The 26,679-nt window shown below is 34.2% G+C and overlaps 1 protein-coding gene across 1 annotated transcript in view; it reads left to right on the forward strand.

Moving 5' to 3' along the window:
* The window catches only part of LOC146736574 (scavenger receptor cysteine-rich domain-containing protein DMBT1-like), a 64,201-nt gene that overhangs the window by 33,707 nt on the left and 3,815 nt on the right, over positions 1-26,679 (forward strand). The window contains exons 13-18 of the mRNA XM_085505315.1: positions 18,891-19,073; positions 19,389-19,538; positions 20,290-20,448; positions 20,751-20,915; positions 22,957-23,136; positions 23,658-23,777. Of these exons, the coding sequence (XP_085361441.1) occupies positions 18,891-19,073; positions 19,389-19,538; positions 20,290-20,448; positions 20,751-20,915; positions 22,957-23,136; positions 23,658-23,777 (957 nt within the window). The remainder of the gene's footprint in view (positions 1-18,890; positions 19,074-19,388; positions 19,539-20,289; positions 20,449-20,750; positions 20,916-22,956; positions 23,137-23,657; positions 23,778-26,679) is intronic.

A 26,679-nucleotide genomic window follows, 5' to 3' on the forward strand; every position in this document is an offset into this window, starting at 1 on the left:
TCCATTAGTTTATCTGTGTTTTAATTTTTGTAAGTTATTACTTGTCAAGAAAGAATTAGGCAATAGTAAATCATCAGCCTGGGATTCAACATATTGTTACATAACGTATTGTATTCGTGCCTTAACTTCATCTATATCCAAACTTTACGACATCGTTGACATTGTTTCCCGAAAGATGTTTTCTCTTTTTCTAGTCACTGCGATAGCTCATTAGTATCACCATTAATTTAACATGAACGATAACAAATGGTAAATTTAAAACTAATTAACACGTCCCTATAATTCTGTTTATTTATACCGATCTTAAAGTTACACTTTGAAGTTTAAAGCTCTGTTCATAACAATATTCATAAAACTCTATTTCTAAATACACTGGTATACATTTTAGGGGATGACAATTGTGTAATGTTTCTCGTATTCATGGATAGGGATGTGGTCAGTGGCTAGTATTATGTACGAACCAAGAGTGGCTAGATGATTTAGCCAATTACGCCATGAGTATTGTTTTCGAAATCTGCAGAAATATATTCGTCGTGGTGATATGCTTTTCAAATAAATTGTTAGTTCTGTAGGTTTTGTAAGTTATTCTCATCAACCAATTTTATATAATAATATCGCAGCGATGAAAATGCTACCATCGCGTTTTAGCGTACACGTAACGTCACGTGTAGTGGCAAATATCATCTAATGATAATTCTGATGTGACAAAACGCAATATGAATATGGTTCTGAAAAAAATGTTTAGTACATGTGACATTGATGAAAACCACTTTCTCCCCATTTTGTCCGGAATACAATATGTTTCCTTTTTTTGCGATTACAATTTGAATGTTTGTCTATATACAATTCCACATAAAAATATACTAAATGAGTCACACTCAATGTTTCAAACATTACATTTAAACCAGTTATTACAAACTCGAGATAATCGTATAAGTTACCACGATACTACCAGTATCTGTGAAATGTTACATTATACTTTAGTATTGCCCATCTTCATGTATATTGTGTATTTCCAGTATTAATCTCCTGTCAGAAAATAACGAAATATTGCCATGCTTACAGATGTGGGACCTACTGTGGGATGCTCAAAATATATTTTGATAAATACGCCATTGACATACTCAAAGGCAAAGGCAAAGTGCGTGGAATTAAATGGAAGTCTGGCAGTCCTTGGCACGCCAGAAATTTACGCAGAAGTGGAAACGTTTGTCACAGAGCGCGGAATTTCGGATTATCTATTTGTTGAAAATCCCAATGACGGCAATAGTTGTGCATGCAGAAGGTAAGGTTGATATTATTGATTTCATTCACTGAGAAAATAGTACACCAGTGTTACTAATTGTACTCAAAATATGTGTTTGGTACGGCAGTTCCCGTGTCCACATCATGGATCGAGCAATATTGGTATTTAATGTCAGCAACTTTCCGCAGTTTCGTTTTCAAAACTAATATATTAAGATGCATTATAAGTAGTCTTTGTGAGAACGTTCCCCATAACACATTATACATATTATTATATCTGTCACCGTAACGAGTTACAGTATGTAGTAATTTTGATGTATTGCACTGGCTATTTTCATATTAGGAAATGCAAATTCCGAATATGGTTTGATTACGAACGTACGTGTTCTCTAATAATAATAAAAAAACAATGACTGCCCCCAGGGTTTGACCGGGCACCTCACAAAAACGTTCGCTAAATCTGTTCTAAACGTTTTGGATTCCGGCATTTCCATGATGTATCCCTGGAAGGAAAGGATGTATAAAAATATAATCTATCGATATTCCCGCTGTACTGTCTTCGTGCATACTTTGCAGAATTCTCGTAATATCCTCATATTATAAATTGAAACTATCTCAATAAATTCACGAATTGTTATATACTAATAAACCCCTTCTAATATCTTTCTATTCTAGTAAGGATCCTATCATTGTGTATGAAGACCACAGCTGTATTCATCAACATGGTGCGATTTGCCAAGAAAATGGTGATTATTACATATATGCATATATCAATATACGTCATAGAAAACATTCGAAAGTTTTGTCATGGCAACAATCTAAAATGGATCTTGTGACTCATCGCAAATAATCGTTCGAATCGCACGACTCCCCCAAAAAACGTATTTCGTTGGCATTTGTAGTTGTTATAATAAAAACAAATTGTCTAGCAGCAAAGATCAAAATGAAAATAATAGGTCTGAAATGGTTTTTAAAATGTGAATCACGTGGAATTGACAACGGAAATAGTATCAAAACTTTATAGACTTTATAAATCACAAAATCAGAAAAAATGAATTTAAATAAAACAAGACAAAATGAAAGTTGAATACAATTAAACTTACAAATTATGAGTGACCGTTGTTGCCGTTAAAGCGGGGGGATCGTCACCTGCGCACGCGCGGGAATTGAGTCCCAAGCGACGATAACAACACACACCAAAACGCAAAGGCTCATGGGTAGACGCTTGTTTGTAAACAGCTACACGCTATGGCCATCTGACGTCTGCGCAGGTGACGACTCCCCCGCTTTAAACAACGTTTTTCTTTAGAGTAATGTTTAGCCAAACCGAAATGTTTTCAACATGTATGGATTAATGCAATGGGCAAGCAATCGCCATTCCTTTTTCACACGTGATGTGTTCTCTAATTTAGACCATTGTTATTTTATCTTGAACAGTATGTTAAGCAGATGTCAAGCATAGAGAAGCTTTCTTTGGTACATGATGACTTGGAATTATGGTAAAAGAGTTGAATATGTGAAACGAAAGATGGCATTCAGTGTTTCAAGAAATTCAACAGTATGACTACCATTACATCATAACGCGCTAACTAGAAACGATTTAATAAATGTCACTGTAGTGTTGTAGTGTTGTAGTGAATCCATCAAGGTAAAAATGCAGGTTTATATACCCTCGCATCTATAAACAAATGATTTTTTTGAAATTGTTTATATTTAGACTGTCTTGACTTTACAAGTTAAAATTTCAAAGCCTTGCCACAGATAATAAAAAAAATACTTGATGATATTTAAATGCGCTGCAAAATTTGCAAAGTTATATAACATTTTTAGTCCTGAAATCGCCATGTAATGAGTTTTTTTCAATAAAATTTACACTGTGGGAATGATTATGGAAATTAATTATTCTTCCAACTTTAGAATTATGTTTTATCATATTTGTTACCTGTATACTTAGGTCTACTCAAGTGCCCCTTTACACTCTGACAACGAATTATAAACAACATCTTGATGCTCGTTTCTATAGAAATACATCACTCATTTTGTTGAACAATTTCAAATCAATGAATTTAAGTTTCAAAATCTATACTAGTATATATATATATATATATACATAGAAAAAGGCAAATACATAATATTATAGCTTTGCGTGCTCACTATGACTGTAATTATAACCTAAGTAGGAATCATAAACATTTCCATATAACGTAATAGTATTGATAATATGAGGTTATTACGAGAATACCTCTAAGTATGCAGCTGGAGTATCGACCGACGCGCAGTTTAGAACAGAATCAGCAAACTCTTTTGTGTGGAGTTTTTATTAGTAGAGGACGCTTACGCCCGTAAGCATTCCATATTTAGAATTCGCATTTCTCAATATGGTAGGATGAAAATACCCCGTAAAATACCGCAAAATCACGGCGTGCTGTACCTTATGGCGTTACGGTGACAGATTTATAATATTAATAGCGTTGTGTGTTTTTAGTAATAATTGTGTGTTTAAAATTATATATTAACATTCCCTTGGTTCACGTTTCATGACATTATATAAAAATTACGACATATTGTATATATTCAAATAAGGTAAATATCAACTAACTAATTATTTAAACGCGTTAAGTGAAAACAATGCACGTTTGTTATCAATCGCCCTCTTCGATGACAAAGCGCTACTGGGACGTCAAAATAACGTATGTGGTTAAACTTTATATCCAAATTAAATATCTAGCGTACATAGAAACATAGATGCCAATGAAATTAGATATACGAACACATGACCTGTTCGTCACGTATTAATGAATAGCTAGTATAATTAATATGTGAACACTTTGATCTCATTATAAAAGATGTAGAATCTGTATCAACATCAGTTTTTTCACGGTACAAGCAGCGTGGCATTTTATCGGGGACTGATGATTCAGACCATGCAATTACATTATATTCTGTTTTAATTGTATAGATATTTCTTACTTTGGCAGATTATTGTTAATGGATCATATTAATCAATTGAAATCGCTTGTTAAATTCAATTTAAAATATCTATTCTATTCACATTTCCACAAGAATCAGAGTCTCCATAGATCTGGTAAATTAAATGAGTATTATATGGTGAATAATCGATGAGAGCCATATTCGTCACATATTCATTTTTGGAGCGATTCAACATCTTTGTGTGTAAATATAAATACAAGAAACATAAGAAATATTGTCATTATTTTGAATATGTATGTTGTAATGATCTGCAGGGTAATGTTAAGCTTATTTGTGTAGACAGTAGAAATTTAAATATACTGTAAATTCACACAGTAAACAATTGACTCCATTTCACTGTTTCTGAAGCGTATTGTTATCGAGAATAATTTGATTATGGGAGAAAACCCCTAAATGTCATTTTTGAATAAAAACTGATCTGAATTTACAATATTCAGAACAAAAAATAAGTAATCGTTCAATTTTATTGAGATACAATAAATTCAAATCGGGGTTTTCGAAACATGGGTGTGATCATTATTATGTGTGCTGTCAGTTTCGACCAGTTAATCTACCAGATCCAGGTAATTCAATGTATCTCTGTTGGTCACGACTTTTCCATCCGTCAGAAGGTAAATACATAACATGTATTCAGTTATTTATTCAGGTCATTTAAGTGTTGCTTATTATATTAAATGTCAATCATTGTTACACGATTCCTTTGTAATGAAACATTAGTAATAAATCTGAGTTATTTAATACTTCCATCTTAACCGTGCTTAAGAAGGTGAGAATGTGATTTTCCCATGTATCATGTTTGTTCTATATGACACACACCATTGAATATTATTTTATTGTTACGTCATTTCCAAAGATCGCAAAACATGGTTTATTTGTCAACTTGGCAATGCATTCGATTAAAGAACTTCTTGATATGAAGAAAATATTCTTTCCAATTTCCTCCAACCTCAACTTCGCATGGCACTAAATTCGTATCCACCAATAGGATTACGATATATCTATGACGACAAAAAGAGGATAAATAGAATGAACTTCATTTATAACAGTAATAGTACATGTGATCAAACTCGTTGTTTTAACGAGGCATTCTAGGAGCTAGTGCTGGGCATTACTTAGATAATTTCTCTAGAGAGTGTCCAACTGTCATCAAGATACAAAGTCAACACTTGTGTCAAGTTACAGGGACTATGATTGTCTGTGACTTCCATATATTTATTGACTATTTTTACCAAATTTTGAAGTACTAGACGCCCCCCCCCCGTCGGGTTTAAAGTGGCAATTCCGAACTCAAAGGTCAACATTGTGTCCTTTGATCTAGCAGGAATCCGACATCAGTGATCGGTTTACGAACCGCATCCTGTTCAAAATGTAGTCATAAATAAATATTCATGAGTTGAATATGCAGTGTAACGTTGTCCACCTACGATATATATAATATATGAACAATGGAAACAAATGCCGGAACACGTGTGTACATTTTATACCCAGACAAGCTGCAGATGAATGTGCTTGGCCAGTACAAACGCATGCGCAGGTGTGATTGTGTAATGTGAGTCACATAATGTATTGTGTTGACATTTGAAAGAATGCACGACATAAGTTCATTCATCGTTACTTAGTTATATGAATTGTGTTAATTCATTGTACAATGTCACAAAGCTGTATATGATTTAAACGTTCTCCGGTCGATTGCCTTAGTACGGGGAATTATGCACGCAAATGTTTATTTAGATAATACCCGCCCGTCATACACAATCAACACTTGTGTCAATGTTAAACACTGACTGTTTGTGAACAACAAATATAGCCCGTTGTCTCATTTTAATAAATTTATATCAGTGGTCAGGTTTCGAACCTTGTAATGTGCAAAATATAGTAAATTTAGTTGCCTTTGCAGTATAGTGCAGCCCACCTGCAATATCGTTTATATGCAAATGTTGTGGACTTTAGAATGACAATCCGAAGTTGAACTTGATTGCCTAGTGCAAACTCAATGTATGGTTGATGTATTCCCTGTGGCCCCTGCGTGGTTTAACATTTAAACAGGTGCACCCTACCCGTGTATTGTCCTTTACGAAACAGTATTCGCGCATAAACATTGACATGTTATTAATTATAGTGTTCACGCAACAGTTCACTAATAATCAATAGAGCATATTTTACGGCCCCTGGAACGCAGTACTATGAAATAAACATGTTTTTAGTTATTTAGGAATTATCTCTAACGTGTCAATAAAAGGAAAAAAACTAATATCAGTCTAATTGCAGGGTTTATTGCATGAAGCATGCGTACGGTGAGAGTGGTAAGTTTCAAAATAAAAAAATCAATACAATACTACTTCGTGACAAAAATAGTCTGTGATCAAATAATTTAAAATTTATTTATTGTGTCATCGGTAGGTTATTATTCTGTTAATAACGGGTTTTCGGTGCAATTGAATATAATACACCTTTGGGGTTCGTTTATTGATATGATACATGGTTCTGTTTGATATTCATATTTGTTCGAATGAAGTAGCCAGAATACACATGGATAACACCAAATACATGATATTTAATCAATGTGAATTTTCATATCCATGGTCACGTACTATGAACTTATTATCGCTGTGCATATGTTTACAGAAAAGCTGAAATAACAATATGCACCAATTCATGCAATTATTGGCATTATTGATAACGTAATGATAGCGCCCCCAACGTGTGTTGTACAAAATCGAACTGTACATATGACGAACATTGTTTCCATGATCGTATATTTACAGCGCCCTCGGACGTACGTAATTGAAGTTAAACATAATTAACCAACACTTTTTCATGCAAATAAATGCGAATAGTGTCCTCAAACCTTGACTATTCTACGTCCTTTTGTTTGATTTCTCTATTCTACAGAATTATTGAAAATTTGCAATAAAAACATGACAGTAGGCCATGGAGTTTCTAAAACGAACACAGACTACAATTAATAGTCGTCGATGGCAGCATGTACGTATTTTGTTGGTGACTGATGTATGAATGCGCCATGTTATGGACTTTCTTGGGTGTCGCCACTGCTGAGAATAGTGTCGGCGGAATTTTCGTCAAACTCTGTTTGGCAACAATTTATCAATTCTTTTTGACATAATCGCTAACGAAGACTCTGCTTTGCTGAGCTTACATTCAATAATTCTTAACTAAATCATCGCCCCTAGTACTAATTAGTAACATTGCCAAGTACATGTGAATGTACGTTTTGGTGGCAGAAAGTAAACAATCATACATGGACCTGTTCAACGAGTATTGTTACGTATTCTGTGACTTCGCAACCTGAACGAACACAACAACGTTGAAATTACTTTCCGAATACGGTATATTAATTTATTCAGTAGTATGCCATGAGTGAAGACCGAAGTCTAAAGCGATTTACTATCACAGTCAGGAATCAAGCTGAAGTCTTATGTGAACGATAGCAATAAAACTGTGGCGAATGGTCTAGTGATAATGTATATGTGATCGAATTGTTACTGAACCTATGTGTTTCCAATGCTGTCATCTAAAACAGTTTTCTGAGTACGACTCAAGACAGATTGTTTTTATAAAACATCAAATTTACTTCAACCCTAAAACTGTTGAGTCGAACTATATATACAAGGTTTTTCACTGATTAGTAACGTGAACTTTATGTATAGTCAATCAGGCACAATTTTGAAAGTAGCTTTGCACTGAATCTTGTGAAAGCTCCCGCGATCCCCTCTAGCCTTTAATGTATGTATTACAGACTAGGCGCCCACCCGATTGTTTTGTTGACTCTATTCTGTGATGTCCCCAGTAGAGCGTCCGCTTACTATATCAGAAAATTATAAATAAACATACCAGATACAATACACCAACAATATTAAAATAATTATCCAGACATTTATAAACAAATCTTACTGGGCATCATTCATTACATATAGTATTAACATGCATTAATGTGTAAAAACCAGCAATGGGTTTTCTTCTTACAACGCCAAACAAAACACACAAATAGTTCAGCTATACTCCTAGTTAAGTCAAGTTTAGTCTGAACTACTTTGAGAGCATTATCACATGCAGCACTGATCCAGTTAATCTGACTATTTGTGTTGACATGGCAGAGTAGTAGCTCAGAAACAGACTGTTTAGTTGCATTTGAGCCAGGGGCGACGAATCTACCTATTGACAAAGAGGTGATAAGTACAATGAGAATAATGAGACGCCAGACACCCTCGGAGTATTAGTAGCAACAGAGAGGTGCAGGTAGTCTATCCAGTAGTAGCAAAATAGAAATGACATTCCAGACTATTCTGAGTTGTTTTATTGGCTTATTGAAACAGAGATGGGATGAACAGATCAGTGAATGACTGATGTGGTGTTCAAAAATACAGCAGGACCACAATAATAATTTGCATTCAGTTATCACAGATTGTGGTAAGGTTGACAGTTAAGTAAGCTGATTTACTAAATTAAATAGCCCACCTACATGCAACAATATGGCCTTTATTATGAAGTGTTCTGAGCGTCATTAACATTCAATGCGACAGTTTCTTGTTAGCTGCCATTTCAGTTGAATATGCCACTGTGTAAGAAGATGCACTGCATATAAATGTTCTAGAAGAAAAATGTTGAGTAGCTTCGTTAGACGTGAGTTATAATTTGAGGTGAAAATTACATTTCAAATTCTCCCAAATAAATTGCTTTTATAAGCCTGTATTGGATTAGATGAGGATTACATAGCCATATGTCATATGTATTGAAAAGTGATCTTATATTTGATTAAATGTACACAATGAGTGATTGACGTAGTCATAATTGGTAAAAAACTAAAATACCTGTTAATTATAAACAGCATTTAAATTTATCAACATTCCAACATAAAATGTACTGTTTATATTATGTGACACTTCGCGAACATTTAGTTTTGCTGTTGAACACGGTGAAAAGTCCATATTCCATTTCTTATTTTGATATATTGAAAATGTCAATAATTTTTTTAATTTTTTAAAGAAAACGTAATATAATGGTGAACTTAATAAAAATACATTAAAATACTAATTAAAATACCTTTCAGGTAAACTGCATCTCTACCTTAACGAGAAATCGAAATAAACATTTAGTTTATGTTAAGGGTTAGTATAAATCAGCTTAACTTTATTCCAGCCTACCATGCTACAATAGAACCGCTGGAGTTGTTTGTATAATGTATAACGAAGAATGTAAAATAAACAACGAATGTACCAGTTCATCAAAAAAAATATTTTGAAAACATAGCTATTTGCCATCCAAACCAATTCAGTTTATCAAAAGAAGGTGACACATACTGATAGATTTCAAAGATTGTTCTTATTGATGCACCTTAAAGATAAATATTTAAATCTAACAAGAATACGTAACTCATTCTTTATTAATTACCCATAAGTAGCATAACTACTGCGGCCCCTCACAAAAACAACATATTGTTAAGGATAGATCTCACAACGTCTTTCATCTGTAAAAAACAAACATAACGATTAATGAATATGTAATTTTAATAGTGCAGAATACATATTGTCCTATACACAGTCAGCTGGCGCACACGTGATAATAAACTAAATACGATATTAACTATATGGGGGCCGCCATCTTGAATGACGCATAAAACTAAATAAGAGCCAAGTTGTGAAACGCGTTGTTCATATTCCTACAAATCAGGACAAAAATACCAATCTTTCACAAAAATACGGTCCGTTGGGGTTATATTAAGCCAACCGATAACAAAATTCGGCAAGACAAATCCGTTGACATTTTGCGAATCCATTGGTGACTAGCATGTAAGCAACGGTTTATATTTAGTGTTCTAAGCAGGGAACTAGTCAAATTGGTTACCGGTTAAACTATCATATTTCATACCAGATAGCTAAACAAATAAATATGAGTTCGACAAGCTAAGGGTCCAAACTCATTCCCACTCTCGTTTTTCCTATAGGAAACTTCACCCAGGTTGTGTGGGTAGATAGAAAGACGCTTGGCTGTGGCGCTGTCGACGATGGCAACAGAGTTTGGCTTGCCTGTGAATATAGCCACCCTGGCAATTACAACAACCAGTTCTCTTCAAACGTACCTCAACCATTATAATGATTATACTATTGCACACTTAAAGCGTCTGAATTAAATCTTTTATCGATCTGTATTGCGTATTGTTTTGCGCTTTCCATTCTTGGAATCACGTATCTATGTTTTTTAAAACCCATTATTTCAAGGAATTCTTAATATTGAAGTAAACATGAATTCCAAGTCTTTGTTTTTTAACCTTCTGAAAAAATAAACTTTTGAAACCTCAAGAAACGTCTATGTCTACTTTGTTTTATCTTATCCATGTTATATCACAGTTAATATCATATTATTATATCTTATCTATCAAACAAATTATTTGTTTGTGTGGCGAGTGCCTTGCAACATTTCAGCATTTTAAGAAAATGTATGATCAGACACTTTTGAACGATCAATGACTAGAACCAATCATTTGGTGTGCTTGATTAAACTACATAGTGTGTTTCTGTCAAAAGCGCCCTCAATGTCATTTCGGGTCAAGTTTTCATGTGGCTGTGGAAATAGCACTTGCACTCAAATTTCTGGTGACTCAATCATAAGCATTTCATCGTAATCTCACTGAATAAATTCACTCATCATTAGCTAAATCATGTAAAACAAAATGGCTGCCAGTCGGTGGTTTTGACTTTATTAACAATCACAGGTGTACCTATTTATAGGTAGCCATGTTACATGGAAAATTAGTTTGATCTGATACGTTCGATGTGAAGGCATACTTTGAGGTATCCTCGTAATAACCTTATCATTATACATTTTTTCTTCCAAGGATACATTATGGGAATGTCGAAATCTAAAAAAGTTTGGAACAGAATCAGCAAAATTTTTTGTGTGGAGTCCGGTCAAAACCTGGTTGCAGCCATGTTTGTTTTTATTATTAGAGGACGCTTACGCGCGTAAACATTCTATATTTAGAATTCGTATTTCTTAATATGGTAGGATGAAAAATCCCCGTAAAATACCGCAAAATTACGACACCTGTAACTTATGGCGTTACGATGACAGATGTATAATAATATTAATTAATCATATACTATTTTGTATAATTTTTTTTAAAAACCACAAATTTTTAAAATTAATCAAACCTTATAAATTTCAATATATCACCATGTTTATTCTTTTACTCTATAATAATATTCCATTCAAAGAAACCAATAAAAAAGTTTATGACCATCAACTCGACCATATCGCGTATAGTACTTAGTCACAGTTATATAATTACTCGTTTGAATGATACATGGCGGTGTTGTTTCATATCATCGTGCGTATACAAATATAATACTTAGTCACAATTAAATTGGCAAGAAACCAATTACTCCTTTGAGTGAGCTTATTCGAAAGGAATGATGTTTCGAAAGGTATTAAAGTATTCATCACAATACATAGTTGCTATGGTTACAATTTATGCTTGGATAAACCTGTGCCATCAACGGTCACACCAATAAAAACAGGTTGACACAACGTCATAAACCGAAGTTTGGTGCGGATACTCTTCCTCTCTAAATTGAAATGTTCACTGTCTGACTGTTTACAAATTCGACGGCGTGAGAGGGGATGGGTTAATGACAATGCATACACACAATATTAGACCAGTGGCCACACTGATTTATCCGAACATTAAATAAAATATTGAATTTAAGAAAAGACAGTGCACGATTCCACAATACATTGCTGCAGCGAACCTTCCATTGTATGTAACTATTGAAACACATAAATACTATTAGAATTAAAGCTAAGTTTGAATGTTTTTGTAATATTAGGATTCATATAAATAATAATATACGACTTTTCCATTCTATGCCACCAAAGAAATTATAGAGATATGAAGAAATAAGGTCATCATTGGCACCATCGCGAAAATGCAACTTCTTTATTAAGTTTCTCACTTTCGGTACTCGAAATAATTTCCAATAATTAAATTTTGTTAACACTAAAACTCGAAGAAGAATATATCTTATCTTGAACTTATCCTCCTTAAATATATCGTGGGATAATGAGCGCATTGATATCATTAAATAGGTATTGTCCTGAACTTTTCTGCTTCTGTATGATACTGTTCTGACAGTATAGTCTATGGGTTAAGAGGTTTTTGTCCGCCAGATCTGATGTAGTAAATGCTGCTAAAGATTTGCCTCAAATATGTATGATAGAAAGGTTAAAGCTTTTGATCAAAAAGTCTAATTTTGGTAATTTGAGGTCAAAATAATCACAATTATGCGTAAACATTAGGCTAGAGGGAAACATGGATCGAAAATATATTTAAAAAACATATACACACACATGGGTTTAATTATAGCATGTTTTCTTCTTTGAAAAACATCACCATCATGATTAATAAATACACAAGTTGATTGAAAGTTTATTACATAATAACATATTTACAAATTGTATGTTATATCAGCACATGTGTCAAGCATTATTCAAATAATGATTAGTCTTGATTAGGTCGCTACTCATTGTGATTGTCGCGACCCGACACCCTCGAGTAAGGCCGCTGCCACCCTACGTATCTCATTATTTAACGGACAGTATGTGTTAAGGTGTCTTTTTAACGGCTACACAGTGCAACGAAACGTTAGTTTCCTTTACTTTAAAACTGTGATGCAATCGTCCAAGTGCTCTCAGCAAAATTGTATATGCTGTCTCAGTTCTCAAATATGTTTAGAAAAATGACAACAAAGATTCATAATTTCGTAACATAATTATTATTCGGAGAGTGAGTAAAGACTCAGTCACACCATGACATTCTGGCTAGCGTTCTCTGGCGTTTGAGGAAACGTTGGTAGTAGCCCAAAAGTCGCTGGGACAGCGCCAGAAGAGCGCCATGAGAACGCTAGTGAACGTCGGTAATCGTTGCTGATCGTCGGGAATCGGCGGAAAACGCTGATCCCAAAAAATGTTTTGAACATGCACAAAAGTTCTCATTTGAAACCAGCGTTCTTCAACGTTTGTTTTTAAACACTGTTAAACGTTAAATAACGTTCTTCGATCGTTTTGCTAACGACGCATTCGACAATCGTTAGTCAGTCGTTGCTCTAACGTTACTTAGTTGTTACCAATCGCTCGCTTTGCAGTGAACAAATCACTAGCGACCTGTCAACGACCGCTGAACGTACCCCTAGCGCACTAAAGCGCACTAACGTCAAATTAACGACCTAACGTTAGATACACGCTCAACACGCTCACTTAACGTTTAAATGTCGTTCGTCGCGCGCTAGTGACACGTTAGCATACCTAAATAATTTCCAGGGGTATCCTTGGTATCTTACTTGGTCGCTCATTACACGCTCCTCGTGCGTGAGGAACACGCTAGTCATACGTTTAGGCACTCGTTAATCGAACGCTGGATGTGTCTACCTCGTTCCAGAACGCTCGGAAATTGGACGATTGGAACGTTCAGAGAACGCTGACCAAAACGTTACACACGTTAGTATTACACAACCTTGGAAGAAGAAACTCCTGAAAACATTCATTACCTTAGGACTGCATGAAAGAGAACTTGATATACTTATATTGGTCGTAGTTCAGATGTTGGTGATAACGAAATGGTACGGAAATAATAAAAAAGTACTACTGTTCTTATTCCAGGGCCTGCTACTGTAGATTGTGTTTCTAGACACAAAAGACAGATTTGCATTCGGCCATTCCGATCTGAAAATAATTGTGGTCTTTTTACTAAAAGATGGACACTAGCTGAACGATGTATAAACTTGTACGCTTGGTTTGAAAATTTCGTTTTATTCAGCCATTTTGATTTGAGTCATCAATAATCAAAAGCTATGATGTATCTATAAATTCGAACATTATCGGTCAAGACATGTCAAGGATGTGTTCACCAGTCGGCCATTTTAAATATGTTCTTTAAAATAAAATGACATACATCGAGGTACTATACTGTCCACTTTCATACACGACTGAGACCATAACATCAAAATGGTCTCGATTTTGAATCAGATGGTCAAGCAAAGACATGTTTATATGTGTAACAAGATGATACGATGCTCTTCGAAAGAAATTAAGTGGACCAAGGTTAAAAGAAGCTTAACATATCAGCTGGAGTTACAATCTTGTATCATCTTGAACTCCATTGTTAAATATGCCAGACTGAGAAACAACCAGAGAAGGCGATGCTTGCCATTATGTCAGGCTGGTGTTGTCGTATCAAAAAACTTTAAAAAGTCCGTATTTGACCTTAAAGTGTCTATCCGATCTCAGTGATAGATATGTTTTTATCCACACAGACATAGCTTCCAACAATATAGTGTTTTTTTGTAAAACATAATAGTATGTGTTCTTTATGAAAAGAGTGCCCTGATAATATAATCGCAGATTATAAATAACGTTTTCAAAAATACTAATGACAAGTGTGATGTTATCATTTCTAGAAGTGGAATAATTCAAATGTGAGCTTTAGGGGAATATTGAACTTAGGACCACTTTCAGGTGTTACGCAATTTGATAGTTACCATTACCTTCATTACACCACACTATAAAACATACACTTTACTATTTCACTCATTATTCCAGGCTCATGGTGCATATTTTTTTAATTAACATTGTATCTTTCATCAAAATCATGAACCAAATGAACGACTAGCCTTAACAGACAATAAGTTTCTTGAATTATATATGAATGGACATGTGGGCAAATAGAGCCGCGAGCACTCTCACACATCAATGTTATTTGTCTTGTATATAACACAGTAACCATTCGACTATGATGCCCATGTTGGGCAGGATGTATTCACTCTTTTCAAAATATAGACAATTATCAGCGACTTTCCTAATATACTAATTTGTTGTATTTTCACCATATGTAAAAATAATTTCAACTTATTCCTGTTCAATTATTCAATGCATATTATTCAAATTTTTATGGGTGCTGCACAAAGAAAGCATCCAATCATCACGAATGAATAGTTAGTTAATCGTTTTATACGATGAGTAATTGGCGTTAATTTCTTATTTGTTATCCATACACACAAGTTGCAACATGTCATTCCCAACATTAGTGTTGATGTCGTTCTTCATTTTTCAAAATTGTACATTTGCAATGTCTTCTTATGTTTACACTGGAACACAAATTAGTTTTAACAATGACGTTGCACAAAATGGAATAAGGGAAAAAGTATTTCTCAGCTACAGCTCTATTATGTGTTTCCATGATTGTATGAAGTTAGGGGCCGCGTGTGAGGCTATTAGTTACCATCCACCATACCGTACATGCTACATACATAAGGAAATCAGGAAAAGCCAGTTATCCTCACGACCTGGATGGATGTTTGCATCAAAAGATAAATTCCAGATTCTATCTACAGAAGAGAACAATGAAGTAAGTGGAACTGAGAATGGCGCAACTCGCAATGGCACCAGTGTTGAATGGCATGCACATCAGTTACCTTATGTACAAATATTACATGATACAATATTTATATACACACAAAATATGTTATATTATTATACATCTGTCATCGTAACGCCATAAGTTACAGCGTGTCGTATGGAGTATTTTCATTCTATCATATTAGGAAATGCGAATTCCAAATTTGAAATGATTACGCGAGGAAGCGTTCTCTAATAATAAAAACAAACATAGCTGCCACCAGAGTTTGACCGGACTCCACACAAAGCAGTTCGTTGATTCTGTTCTAAACATTTTGAATTTCGACATTCCCATGCTGTATCCTTGGAAGTAAAAAAATGTATAATAATAAGGTTATTACGAGAATACCTCAAAGTATGCACTCAGACAGTACGCCTCTGCGCGTCGGTCAATACTCCAGCTGTACTGTCTTCGGGCATACTTTGAAGTATTCTCGTATTAACCTTATACTATAACATATTGCTTACGTATTGGTAATCTTGGTAGAGTGATTTGTATGCTGAATTCTAATCAGCTTATTATTTTTATACACAAGAAATCGCAGTTCAAATATGAAATGTGCATGGCATTTATACACACCATATATTTCTATTTCTAAAACACATTAATACGTTGTATTTGAAAACATATCTGACCAAACGAAATTCAAGGTAGAGTAATATGTGACTATGGTGTCTGCAGGTGTTGCTACCGGTATCGTTATGTTCAACAAACCAATGCAAAATGAACTCTTGGTGTGTATCTGATGGAGACAATTTTCAGTGCAATTGTCGTGCAGAAGAACATTATGTTGGTGAAATATGCTATGTGCCCTGTAAGTGAAAAACATTTCCTAATAATATTTTAAATTTTATACCACTTTTGAACACGTGATTCGATTTCTGGTCATATGTTCAATACATTAAATCCGCACATATTCTTTTATACTGAATGTAACATGCTAAAGTTGTATTCATATGCAGATTTCTAATAACTTAATAATACAAGTATACATATAGCAACACATAGCAACAAGTTCAAAACATAATATTTTCAAAATTTCTTTCGCAACAAAACTTACTTCTATTCTGGATCTCCAATCTCGGCATTTACAGACTTTACTTTAGAAACTCTGAAGTACTTGCTTTGTCAATGACATAACTTGAACACTCATTTCGAATACTTGCTCAAATTGCTCTCACATAATTAGCTGACTTGTAATTTGCCACATGTTTAAAATCAAGGAACATAGTATACAATTCGGCAATTGTATGAACGGTGCATGCAGGAAATCATACAACTTACTTCCCGCAGTAAGTAAAGCAATTTTAATCCCTTCAGGCGTTGTGACAAATGCAATATTTGTTGCTCTAATACCTGTTTTTCGCACTGGTTCTGCACTGCTTTTGCTAATTTAACAATAATAAACTTATAAGTTTCTGAAAAAAGGGAAACTTAGACTATAATATAAAAACGACAAACATTGTTGAAATATGTTAAAATTAATATTTTTAAGAGAATCCAACTGATCAAAACTAGCGAAGTAAAAAAATAACGTTGTTTCTTCATGGGAAAGTTTGAATGAAATGAATATTACAAACCAACTAAAAGGCAACATTTTAATAAATATTTTGTGATTCAAGTTAAAGTTATTTTGCACCGAAAATGTAGTAGTTGATAAAAATAAATTTGTAGTTACATAACACAAACAATCTTAAACTTATATACAGTGTTTTAAATTAGCTGGACAATTAAAATGCAATGTGTGGAGAAGCAAAAAATGGGATTCTAAACTCTCATGACACGCTCCTAAAACATTACAAATATAAATTAATTACGTATCTTTATAATTTATTGATTGGATTCAATCGATGAAGCATAAACAAACCGCATCAGCCTTTGTCCAAACCTAAGAAGAGACACCCGATATACGGCTATGTAGGTTATTGAAGTTAGATGAGTTCAAACACAATAAAAAAAATATTATTATACACCTGTCACCGTAACGCCATAAGTTACAGCGTGCCGTAATATTGCGGTATTGCACAGGGTATTTTCATCCTACCATATTAAGAAATGAAAATTTCAAATATAGAGCGGTTGCGCGCCAAATGTACGCGGTCGCATCGACCTCCGCTGCGCGTCGGTCGATACTCTCGCCGTACTGTCTTTGTGCATATTTTGCAGTATCCTCGTAATAACCCCATATTATTTCTGTATTACTGTTAGATACAGATTACGTGAATGTCCGAAAGCATAAACCATAACACATTTGAATCTTGCAAAGTATATTTATTCACCAATATAACAATCCTCACTTAAAGATAGCTGGATGTTACTCATGAGTATCGTCGCCCAAGTCACTCAAACGTAACTGTTATGGAAACCCTCTCAAACTGAAAAAATTCTATACAAAGTATAATTATGCTTTCAACACAATCTGAAGATAGTAATTTGAAAAGACAAACCCACGAACATCTTACGATGATGGTGGTTTTGTCTGGTGTTTGTTTGTGTGTTGGCCTGTGCGACAAAGTCGCCATCTTTGTTCATAGCTCGCATACAGGTGGCGTGATGACCACCGCCCTTCAACTGAAGAAAATCAAAATATACCATGGCCTATAAACATCATGGTCCAAGATGTTAATTTGTTTACCGATAGGATTATATATTTTTCTATAGAATGCTGTTCAATAGCCATAAGTCTGACATGTCTTCTTTATACCAAACTAATTGTTTTATCGCACTTATGTTGACAGTCACTAAAAACTGGACGTGAACTTCTCATCTGTTACAGTGCATATAACCCCCAATTGCATTACCAATTCAGATTGGTGTGACATTTGAAGCGACACTGATCTCGACTCACACCAGTTGTCAAATCATTAAGTCTATTATTCCTCTCTCTGCACCTAGAAGACATTGTGTCATGTAGTCAACAAAATGAAACCCAACAGCATTAAATAACAAATACATGATTACTTTCTAAGACTCGAGTGAAATTGTTTACGACGTATAATCAGTATCACAATATGTCATAGCACAATTAATGGCGTTGCTCTCTATGGTACACTTTCTTTTGCAAGCATAGAAGTCACAAGTTACATTGAATACATTATTACCAATTGCAAGTTCAGCAGAAGCCCTTAGTATTACTATTACCCTATGTTGAAACGCGTGTATAACTTATTAATTTTACTTTTAACAGTTCTGCCACAGTCACTACCGATGTGGGAAATATGGGGTACCTGGTCCGACTGTACAGTGTCATGTGGAACTGGATATCAACAACGACTAAGGTCATGTGACAATGATATTGACGTGCCTGATAGTGTGTACTGTGAAGGTCATAATTTTGATTACAGACGTTGTAATCAAATGCCTTGCCCAAGTACGTGTAATTACATAATACAGCAATTTGACATAGTAATCATTTTTTGTTTGTTTATAATATGTAACAAACAATTAAACTGAATACTCCTTAATTACTAAAACAATGCGTTTGAAGTCAATTTTGAACAATTGTCTAACTATAAAATATCACATGACCTGTATGGCAATCTTTTGAAGATACACACTTACTTAAATTCCCAGTCTAAAAGATTCAACCCTAGCAATGCACGGTCTGCTATGCACATAGATTCTATATTTGTGTTCCAAATACATTGAATTTAACACAATTATTAATGTCGAGTATTCTTTGCAGTTTGGTCAATGTGGAGTGAATTTTCATGGCCTCCATCGTCTGACGGCACTGTGTATCGCAGTAGAGAATGCTTGAATGCAGGTTTGGTGAATATTGATAGTGGCTGTTTTGGTGATACAATAGAATCAAAGAGTGACCACTTACACCCAAGTAGGTAAACCAGAAGTTATTAAAACAAACTCATAATATATATACAATGTTCAAATCAATTGATTTCCACTTCTCAAACAACAACAACAACAACAACAACAACAACGCAGATGATGTGAAGTGAAAACTAGTACATTATTCCGTGGTCTTATTGAGAAATGACTTAAGACTATGTCTGGCATTTCGAAATCAAAACATATCCGCCAAACTGAAGCCTACAAACATATGTCTTGTTTTTTTGTGTCACAATTCAAATCAAACAGTTTAAAATCACAACATATAGACGGAATCATATTCATTGGTTCATAATGTCGCCACAATTCAAATGAAACACGCCTTCCTTTTGACATTCTTGCAAGATTGCACCTACAAGATTTTCAATTCTAACACATATTATCGAATTAGCATCCATAACATACAAAAATTTTAATAATTGATTTGTAGGGAAAGAATATTCTATTAATTAACATTCTTAAGCATGAAGAAAATAAAACCACAAATATATACAATTATTTTTTCTGAAGAAAGTAGTACATATATATATATATATATATATATATATATATATATATATATATATATATATATATATATATATATATATATATAATTTTTGAAAATGCAATACATGAATACGATTTGAAGATGCTCTTGCACTTTTATCCAGAAATACTTTTATAGACCTTGTGAGTAAAATGTCTTTATAAGTAGTGCAATTGAGTATTATGACAAGTATATGTATTTATCATAGACATGGTTCCAAGACTGATTTCCGGTGAACTTAATTCAGGACGTGTCGACATTTTCATTCCCAAACTTGGCCAGTGGGCAAATATACAAAGCGACAAAAGCTGGAGCATGGACAACGCCAATGTCGTATGCAAACAACTTGGATTTCCAAATGCAACAGGTAATCTTAGTTATTAATTGAATTATGCATTGAATTGTTTTAGCGAATTGATTGCTTGGTTGGTTGGTTGGTAAGTAGGAGATTGGGTGGATGGGTTTGGATTGGTTGGCTCATTTATATTTTGGGGGATATGCTGGTTGTTTGGGGATTGGTTGGTTATTGGACTGGTTCAAATTGGTAGGTTATTGATGTAAGTGAGTGACTGGGTTAGTTTCTTTTTTTGGTTTGTTAGATGCTATAAATCATGCTCACACAATTACTATAGTGTTCAATATATTTGATATTTTTTCACTTATTTCCAGATGTGGGAAAGTACAATACATCTTATCCCAGTACGATGCCAGCTGTGATAAGTGACATAAGTTGTGTTGGCAATGAACAATCTATATCAATGTGTCCGCGACAAGAGCTTCGACTTGTGTTACGCTCGTCATATGAGAACGGTGTAAATGTAACATGCGGAGAAGGTGTGTATCATTGATAATATAATAAACGAGACAACACAAATTAGGAGCTGGACCCATGCTGCAGCCCGCATGCACAGTTAGGGTGTTTTATGACCCAGTGACATTTGACCCTTTGATCTTAAAATCTAATCATGACTTCTAGTTATATTCCGACATACACATTTGTACTGCAAACTTGACCTTTAACATCCAAATATTGGGATCATATGAGGCTTAAGGTAGCTATGTTCAATTGTAACTGTGTTGTATTATGTGACATTGACCTTTGACCTAGCAACTAGTTATTATAGATCCACATGATGAACATGCAAGCCAAATTTGAAGGCGTTGGAATTTTTTCGTTGTAGTTATATCGCGAAATCACATAAACGCACACTATGATGTTGATATTTGATCCGAAAATTTACCCTTGGTCAGTTAACGAGTACATTTGCATTCATAATACTTTTTTATTCATTTTATGATTTTATAGTTACTGTATTAATAACATATTTCAATATAAATATTCAAAAACATTTATTCAAAATGTAGCTACTTCTTTGGGCGAATGGAATAGCTGGAGTCCCTGTTTTGTGACTTGTGGTTGGGGATTGGAAATTAGAACGCGGCCTTGTAGCGCTACAAATGCTGCATCAAATGATTGCTCACAACGCGACTTACAGGAACATAGAGAATGTGTACACGTTAGACCATGCGGTGAGTATCAAATTTTGTTCATTGGTATTTTCGTATCATGTTATTCTTCATATTCAAAAGTAGTTAACTCACAATTTTAATAATAGTAGTATTATAGAAATATCATTGTTTTTAAAATGCTCAAGACGTTGAGATTCTTTGGAGATTCGCGTTGAGCGGACGTGCAGTCGCATTGATAACGTTTTACAATGCATATATTTCGTCATCGTCCGCCTGTACTGGTGATGTTCCGTTCGGACATTCCTTCCGCTCCAACCAGGGGCGGATACAGGATTTAAAATCGCCTGACTAAGTTAATGATATTTTTATATTATACAAAAACAAATTGAATACAGTTTTCAACGGGTTGGGGGACCCTGAAAGAACCCACCCTCTAGATTCGCCACTGCGGAACCTGTGCGGTAACTCTATTCATAACCGTATGTATGTCACGTATTCGCGTGATAGATAGTTCACCGAACAATAGAAAGCTTTGTTATATATGAGTGCCAACAAGCGCTTGAAGTTTCGCATTTCTCATGTCTTCATCTTCGGCTTCATTTCTTCCGATATATGTTGCAGTGACATGAGCTAAGAGATATAACACCTGTTCCTCCATAATACAGTGGTGACAACACTACTACCACGCTCGCTGGTCGCAAAGCCGGTAAAGCATAACAATATATTCATTTAACAACGACTAACAACGAACGCTTCGGACTCGGAACTGTCAAAGCCAACACAGCTTCCTCTGTGCGCAGCGATATTGATAGATTGGCCAAGCGCGTTGATGAAAGAAGCAATCTAATTGGCTGTTGATAAACTGATTCCAAACTGTCTGGGCAGTACACATATTCCTATTGAAATACTTCATGCTGATAATAAAGTCTTTTGCCAGAACTTCAGATGATAACAGTCCGGAGAAAAAATCTGGAGCAGTTCCCCCTTCACATACGATCAATACCAAATGTATCGAAATTTAGAAAAACCTTTAAAAATACATTTATTTCATGAGAATAATTTGAAGTTATTTATCCATTATTTATTTAATTATTTATTTTATTCATTCACTCCTTCATTCATTTATTCACTTACTACCTGAAGCCATTTCATCCATTTTCTGTGTGTATAGAGTTGTATCTTAACAAATATTGTTTTCATACTTCAGAATGAATAAACATATTATTATTATTATTATTATTATTTTATATTTTGTTATTCCGCAGTGATTTTTAGTATTGTTCACAGGTGTGATCTCCACCAAAGACGCACCTAATAGCGAAAATAGAAGGAATACAATGCAAATCTCTTAAATAGTTATACTTTTTGATTGAAGCTCAGAGATGTGTGCTTAATTTTTTTTCAGAATGTTTAGCATCGAACATACCCGAAGAGATTTTGGAGAATGACACCAGCGTATTTGAACATTATGAAGATGTACATGTTTTGTGTAGCCCTGGATATGGTATTCTTGGATATGCTTCAGCAGAAATGAATATCATTACATGTATCGATGGAATATGGGCTCCATCAGCTGAATGTGTAGGTAAGACTAAATTTCAGAATCCACACTATTTCTTTACAATACGACTGGGGAATGGGTGCGTCGATACCATAGGCGTACCCATTTTTCTATATATATATATATATATATATATGAGATATGTAACGAATTGGATAGAGATGTAAGAGAATTATTTATCAGCAATACATTTCGTGTATTACCTTGAGTTTTCTTTGTAATAGGATGTGTTAATGTAATATACATTTACGCGATTTCAAATTCAATGCCAAATTTACGAAGTGTTATTTCTTTCTATTTCCAAAGTGACTAGGTGAAAAATAATCGCATCGAATAAGTAAATAAATAGGACATTCATAGTTTCTTACCAACAATAATGAATCATGGGTCATGGGTTGTTTTTGCAAGTGCTTTGCAACATAATGTTCTTTTTCTGCTCTAATCACACTCCGATTGTAGTCATTTACAAGTACTCTTCGATCATTGGGTGTTCTCGTCATTCGGGATGGTTTTATTTAAATGTTTTTTAAAAACTATATTTGTAGACATTAACGAGTGTTTGACTGGTTATGGTGGGTGTGGCGGTTATGTTTGCTATAATACTGTTGGCAGTTACACATGTAGCTGTCCCAGTGGTTCAATTGAAGATCCAGATGTATGTTATTGTAAGTACCAGCAGTTAACTTACCTATACGCCGCGATATACACCAAATTACTGAATGATTTTATTATCATTACATTATAAAATTGGATTTCATTTAGCCATATTCCACAAAAATGAAACGAAATATATAGCCAGTATATTAACACCAGAACATTACTCTACAAGCCCATGCAACCCATATGTCAGTAAAAAGACATCATAGATTACTCTAGGTCAATAACAAAACATGGAATATTTATCCGTTCTTTATTTAAATTATGGCATTTTTTTGGTCAGAGCGCCCTCTAGTATTTGTGGGGAGTCATGTTTATTTGGAATGCTCTGATTAGATGGAAGTTTGAGCCTAGCAAGGTGTGATAAAATTGGCCTGTTATGTTCACATTCAAATAAGCATGAACCATTAATTTGACAGGGAAGTGATACTTATAATGCAGCAAGGTATTTTAATTGCTGTTGTGGTAGAGTATTTATATTTCCCTGTCAAATGCATTTATTGGTCCACTGAAAAATCAAAATAATGTTTCCCTGTAACTTAGACTCTTATTGATCAAGGCATTTCTAAAATCATGGGTTGCATCCAATATTAAAATAAAGACTATAACGGACTATAACGTTGGTTCAACTCGTTCTACTCTGGATTACTTGGAGCAAATAAAGATCCTAGAAAGTTAGTATTTATATGCCTGTGTTTTTTTTTACTGTCTTTGATTTTCCCAATATGTTTGTTGCTATTGACAACAATTCAGTCCTTTGCAATGCTTCAGCCAATGTTTTTGTTCACTACCTACCCAGCTTCTCGTCGGTCGCTATGTGGCACAGACAGTAGGGCAATTGTCACATTTAGTGCTCCAAGAATATATTCTCTGTCCATGTGTATTTATATAAATAGATGCAGTTTCTCTGGCTTGAAAACAAATTCACTGGCTTCATGCATGCAACAGGTATACTGGTTTAGCTGTTTCTAGTTGAAATTTAGTGAATCTTATTACCCAAGACAGTTGGACATTTGCCACATGTCACAACGCTCATTTCCAAGTGCCACACCTTAGAACAAGTAGTCGTATCTGATATTGGCTGGAGCTTTTGCTTATATGTAAATTGTCATGGTAAATGGCAAACACGATGGTCAGAAAGTAATAGAAATAAGCACATGTTTACTCTGCCCACCCAACTATGAATTAAAAGAATGTTTATAAGGCCATTTATGATCATGTTTTTTATGAGAAAACAATTTCAATTGTAAATTCTATGCTCTTGTACCCAACCGTGGGGATCCATCATACTAAACAACAGGTGTCACTATTAAAAAGAAAAATGTACTTACTTTATATTAAAATTACTGTTATGTATATATATATATATATATATAATCTGTTCTATTTTTATAGAAGAACCTTCCCAAATAAAAGAAACAATAAGAGATAGTCACTAAGCCATGTACTTTCACACTCAAGCAAAAGAATAGACATGTTGGTGAACTAGCCTTGCACTGCGAGTGTTTTATTGTTTACACTCTGTAAAATACCAGTTTTTTCGCAAATAAAAAAATTAAAAAAAAAGAACTGCAGACCTCATTTCTTTATTTTTTTGAGTGGGCCAGCCATGTTTCCACATACAAAAATACACATAATATTTCCATTTACTTTATTTTATTTAAAAAAATAACATAACAATACAACGACTAGATTTAGTGTCACACTTTGCTCCCAATTCATACTGGAATATTGTAAGCAATAATTAATAAAGCTTGTTCAGAAAACCATTTATTCCCGACATCATATTCAATGGCTAGTTCTCAGGATCTACAACAGTAAAAAAAATAAACAGAAATCATATTGATGGCATGTTTTTAGACGACACTGCCATATCGCACAGATATTCAACACCGCCATATCGAATTTGGATTTGAACCATACCATTTCAAGATGCAGGGTGTCTAAACAATGACTCAACAAACAATAAACAAATCTTCCACCCACCTCACAAATTTTAGCCACAATTGAACAACCAAAAAAGCAACAAATATCAGGCTGCATCTTGAAAACAACGAGTTACCGCATTACAACCAGTCATTACAAACATGAAATCCTCCACCCTCCCAGTACACCCTACACCATTAATGGTTTCTATACTCATTTGCATCTATGTACAACAAGCTTAGCCAATAGATGCTCCTGACTCATCAAACCTTTCACCAACCTCTCATTCTAAATATTGTTGAGTGGGGGCGCTATTTACTAATGAGAGGAATCTTTTAAACACATTAAACAGATCTAATATTACAAGCAGTGAGTATCTAGTTATGCTTTAATTAATGAAGGTATACAATTCACTCACCTGAAAACATACTATGGCATGACTTTTAACTTGTTCCTATAGATTTTGTAGCCTAGGCGCAGTGAATACATGTACGATATATGTCTCAGGTAGTGATTTTGCTTTAGTTCTGAAATTAAAATAAAATATTAAAATTAATTTATTACATAATATTACAAGCAGTGAATATCTAGTTATGCTTTAATTAATGAAGGTATACAATTCACTCACCTGAAAACATACTATGGCATGACTTTTAACTTGTTCCTATAGATTTTGTAGCCTAGGCGCAGTGAATACATGTACGATATATGTCTCAGGTAGTGATTTTGCTTTAGTTCTGAAATTAAAATAAAATATTAAAATTAATTTATTACATAATATTACAAGCAGTGAATATCTAGTTATGCTTTAATTAATGAAGGTATACAATTCACTCACCTGAAAACATACTATGGCATGACTTTTAACTTGTTCCTATAGATTTTGTAGCCTAGGCGCAGTGAATACATGTACGATATGTCTCAGGTAGTGATTTTGCTTTAGTTCTGAAATTAAAATAAAATATTAAAATTAATTCATTACAT

The sequence above is a fragment of the Saccoglossus kowalevskii genome, chromosome 11, assembly GCF_978046115.1.
Source record: "Saccoglossus kowalevskii chromosome 11, keSacKowa6.1, whole genome shotgun sequence".
NCBI lineage: Eukaryota > Metazoa > Hemichordata > Enteropneusta > Harrimaniidae > Saccoglossus > Saccoglossus kowalevskii.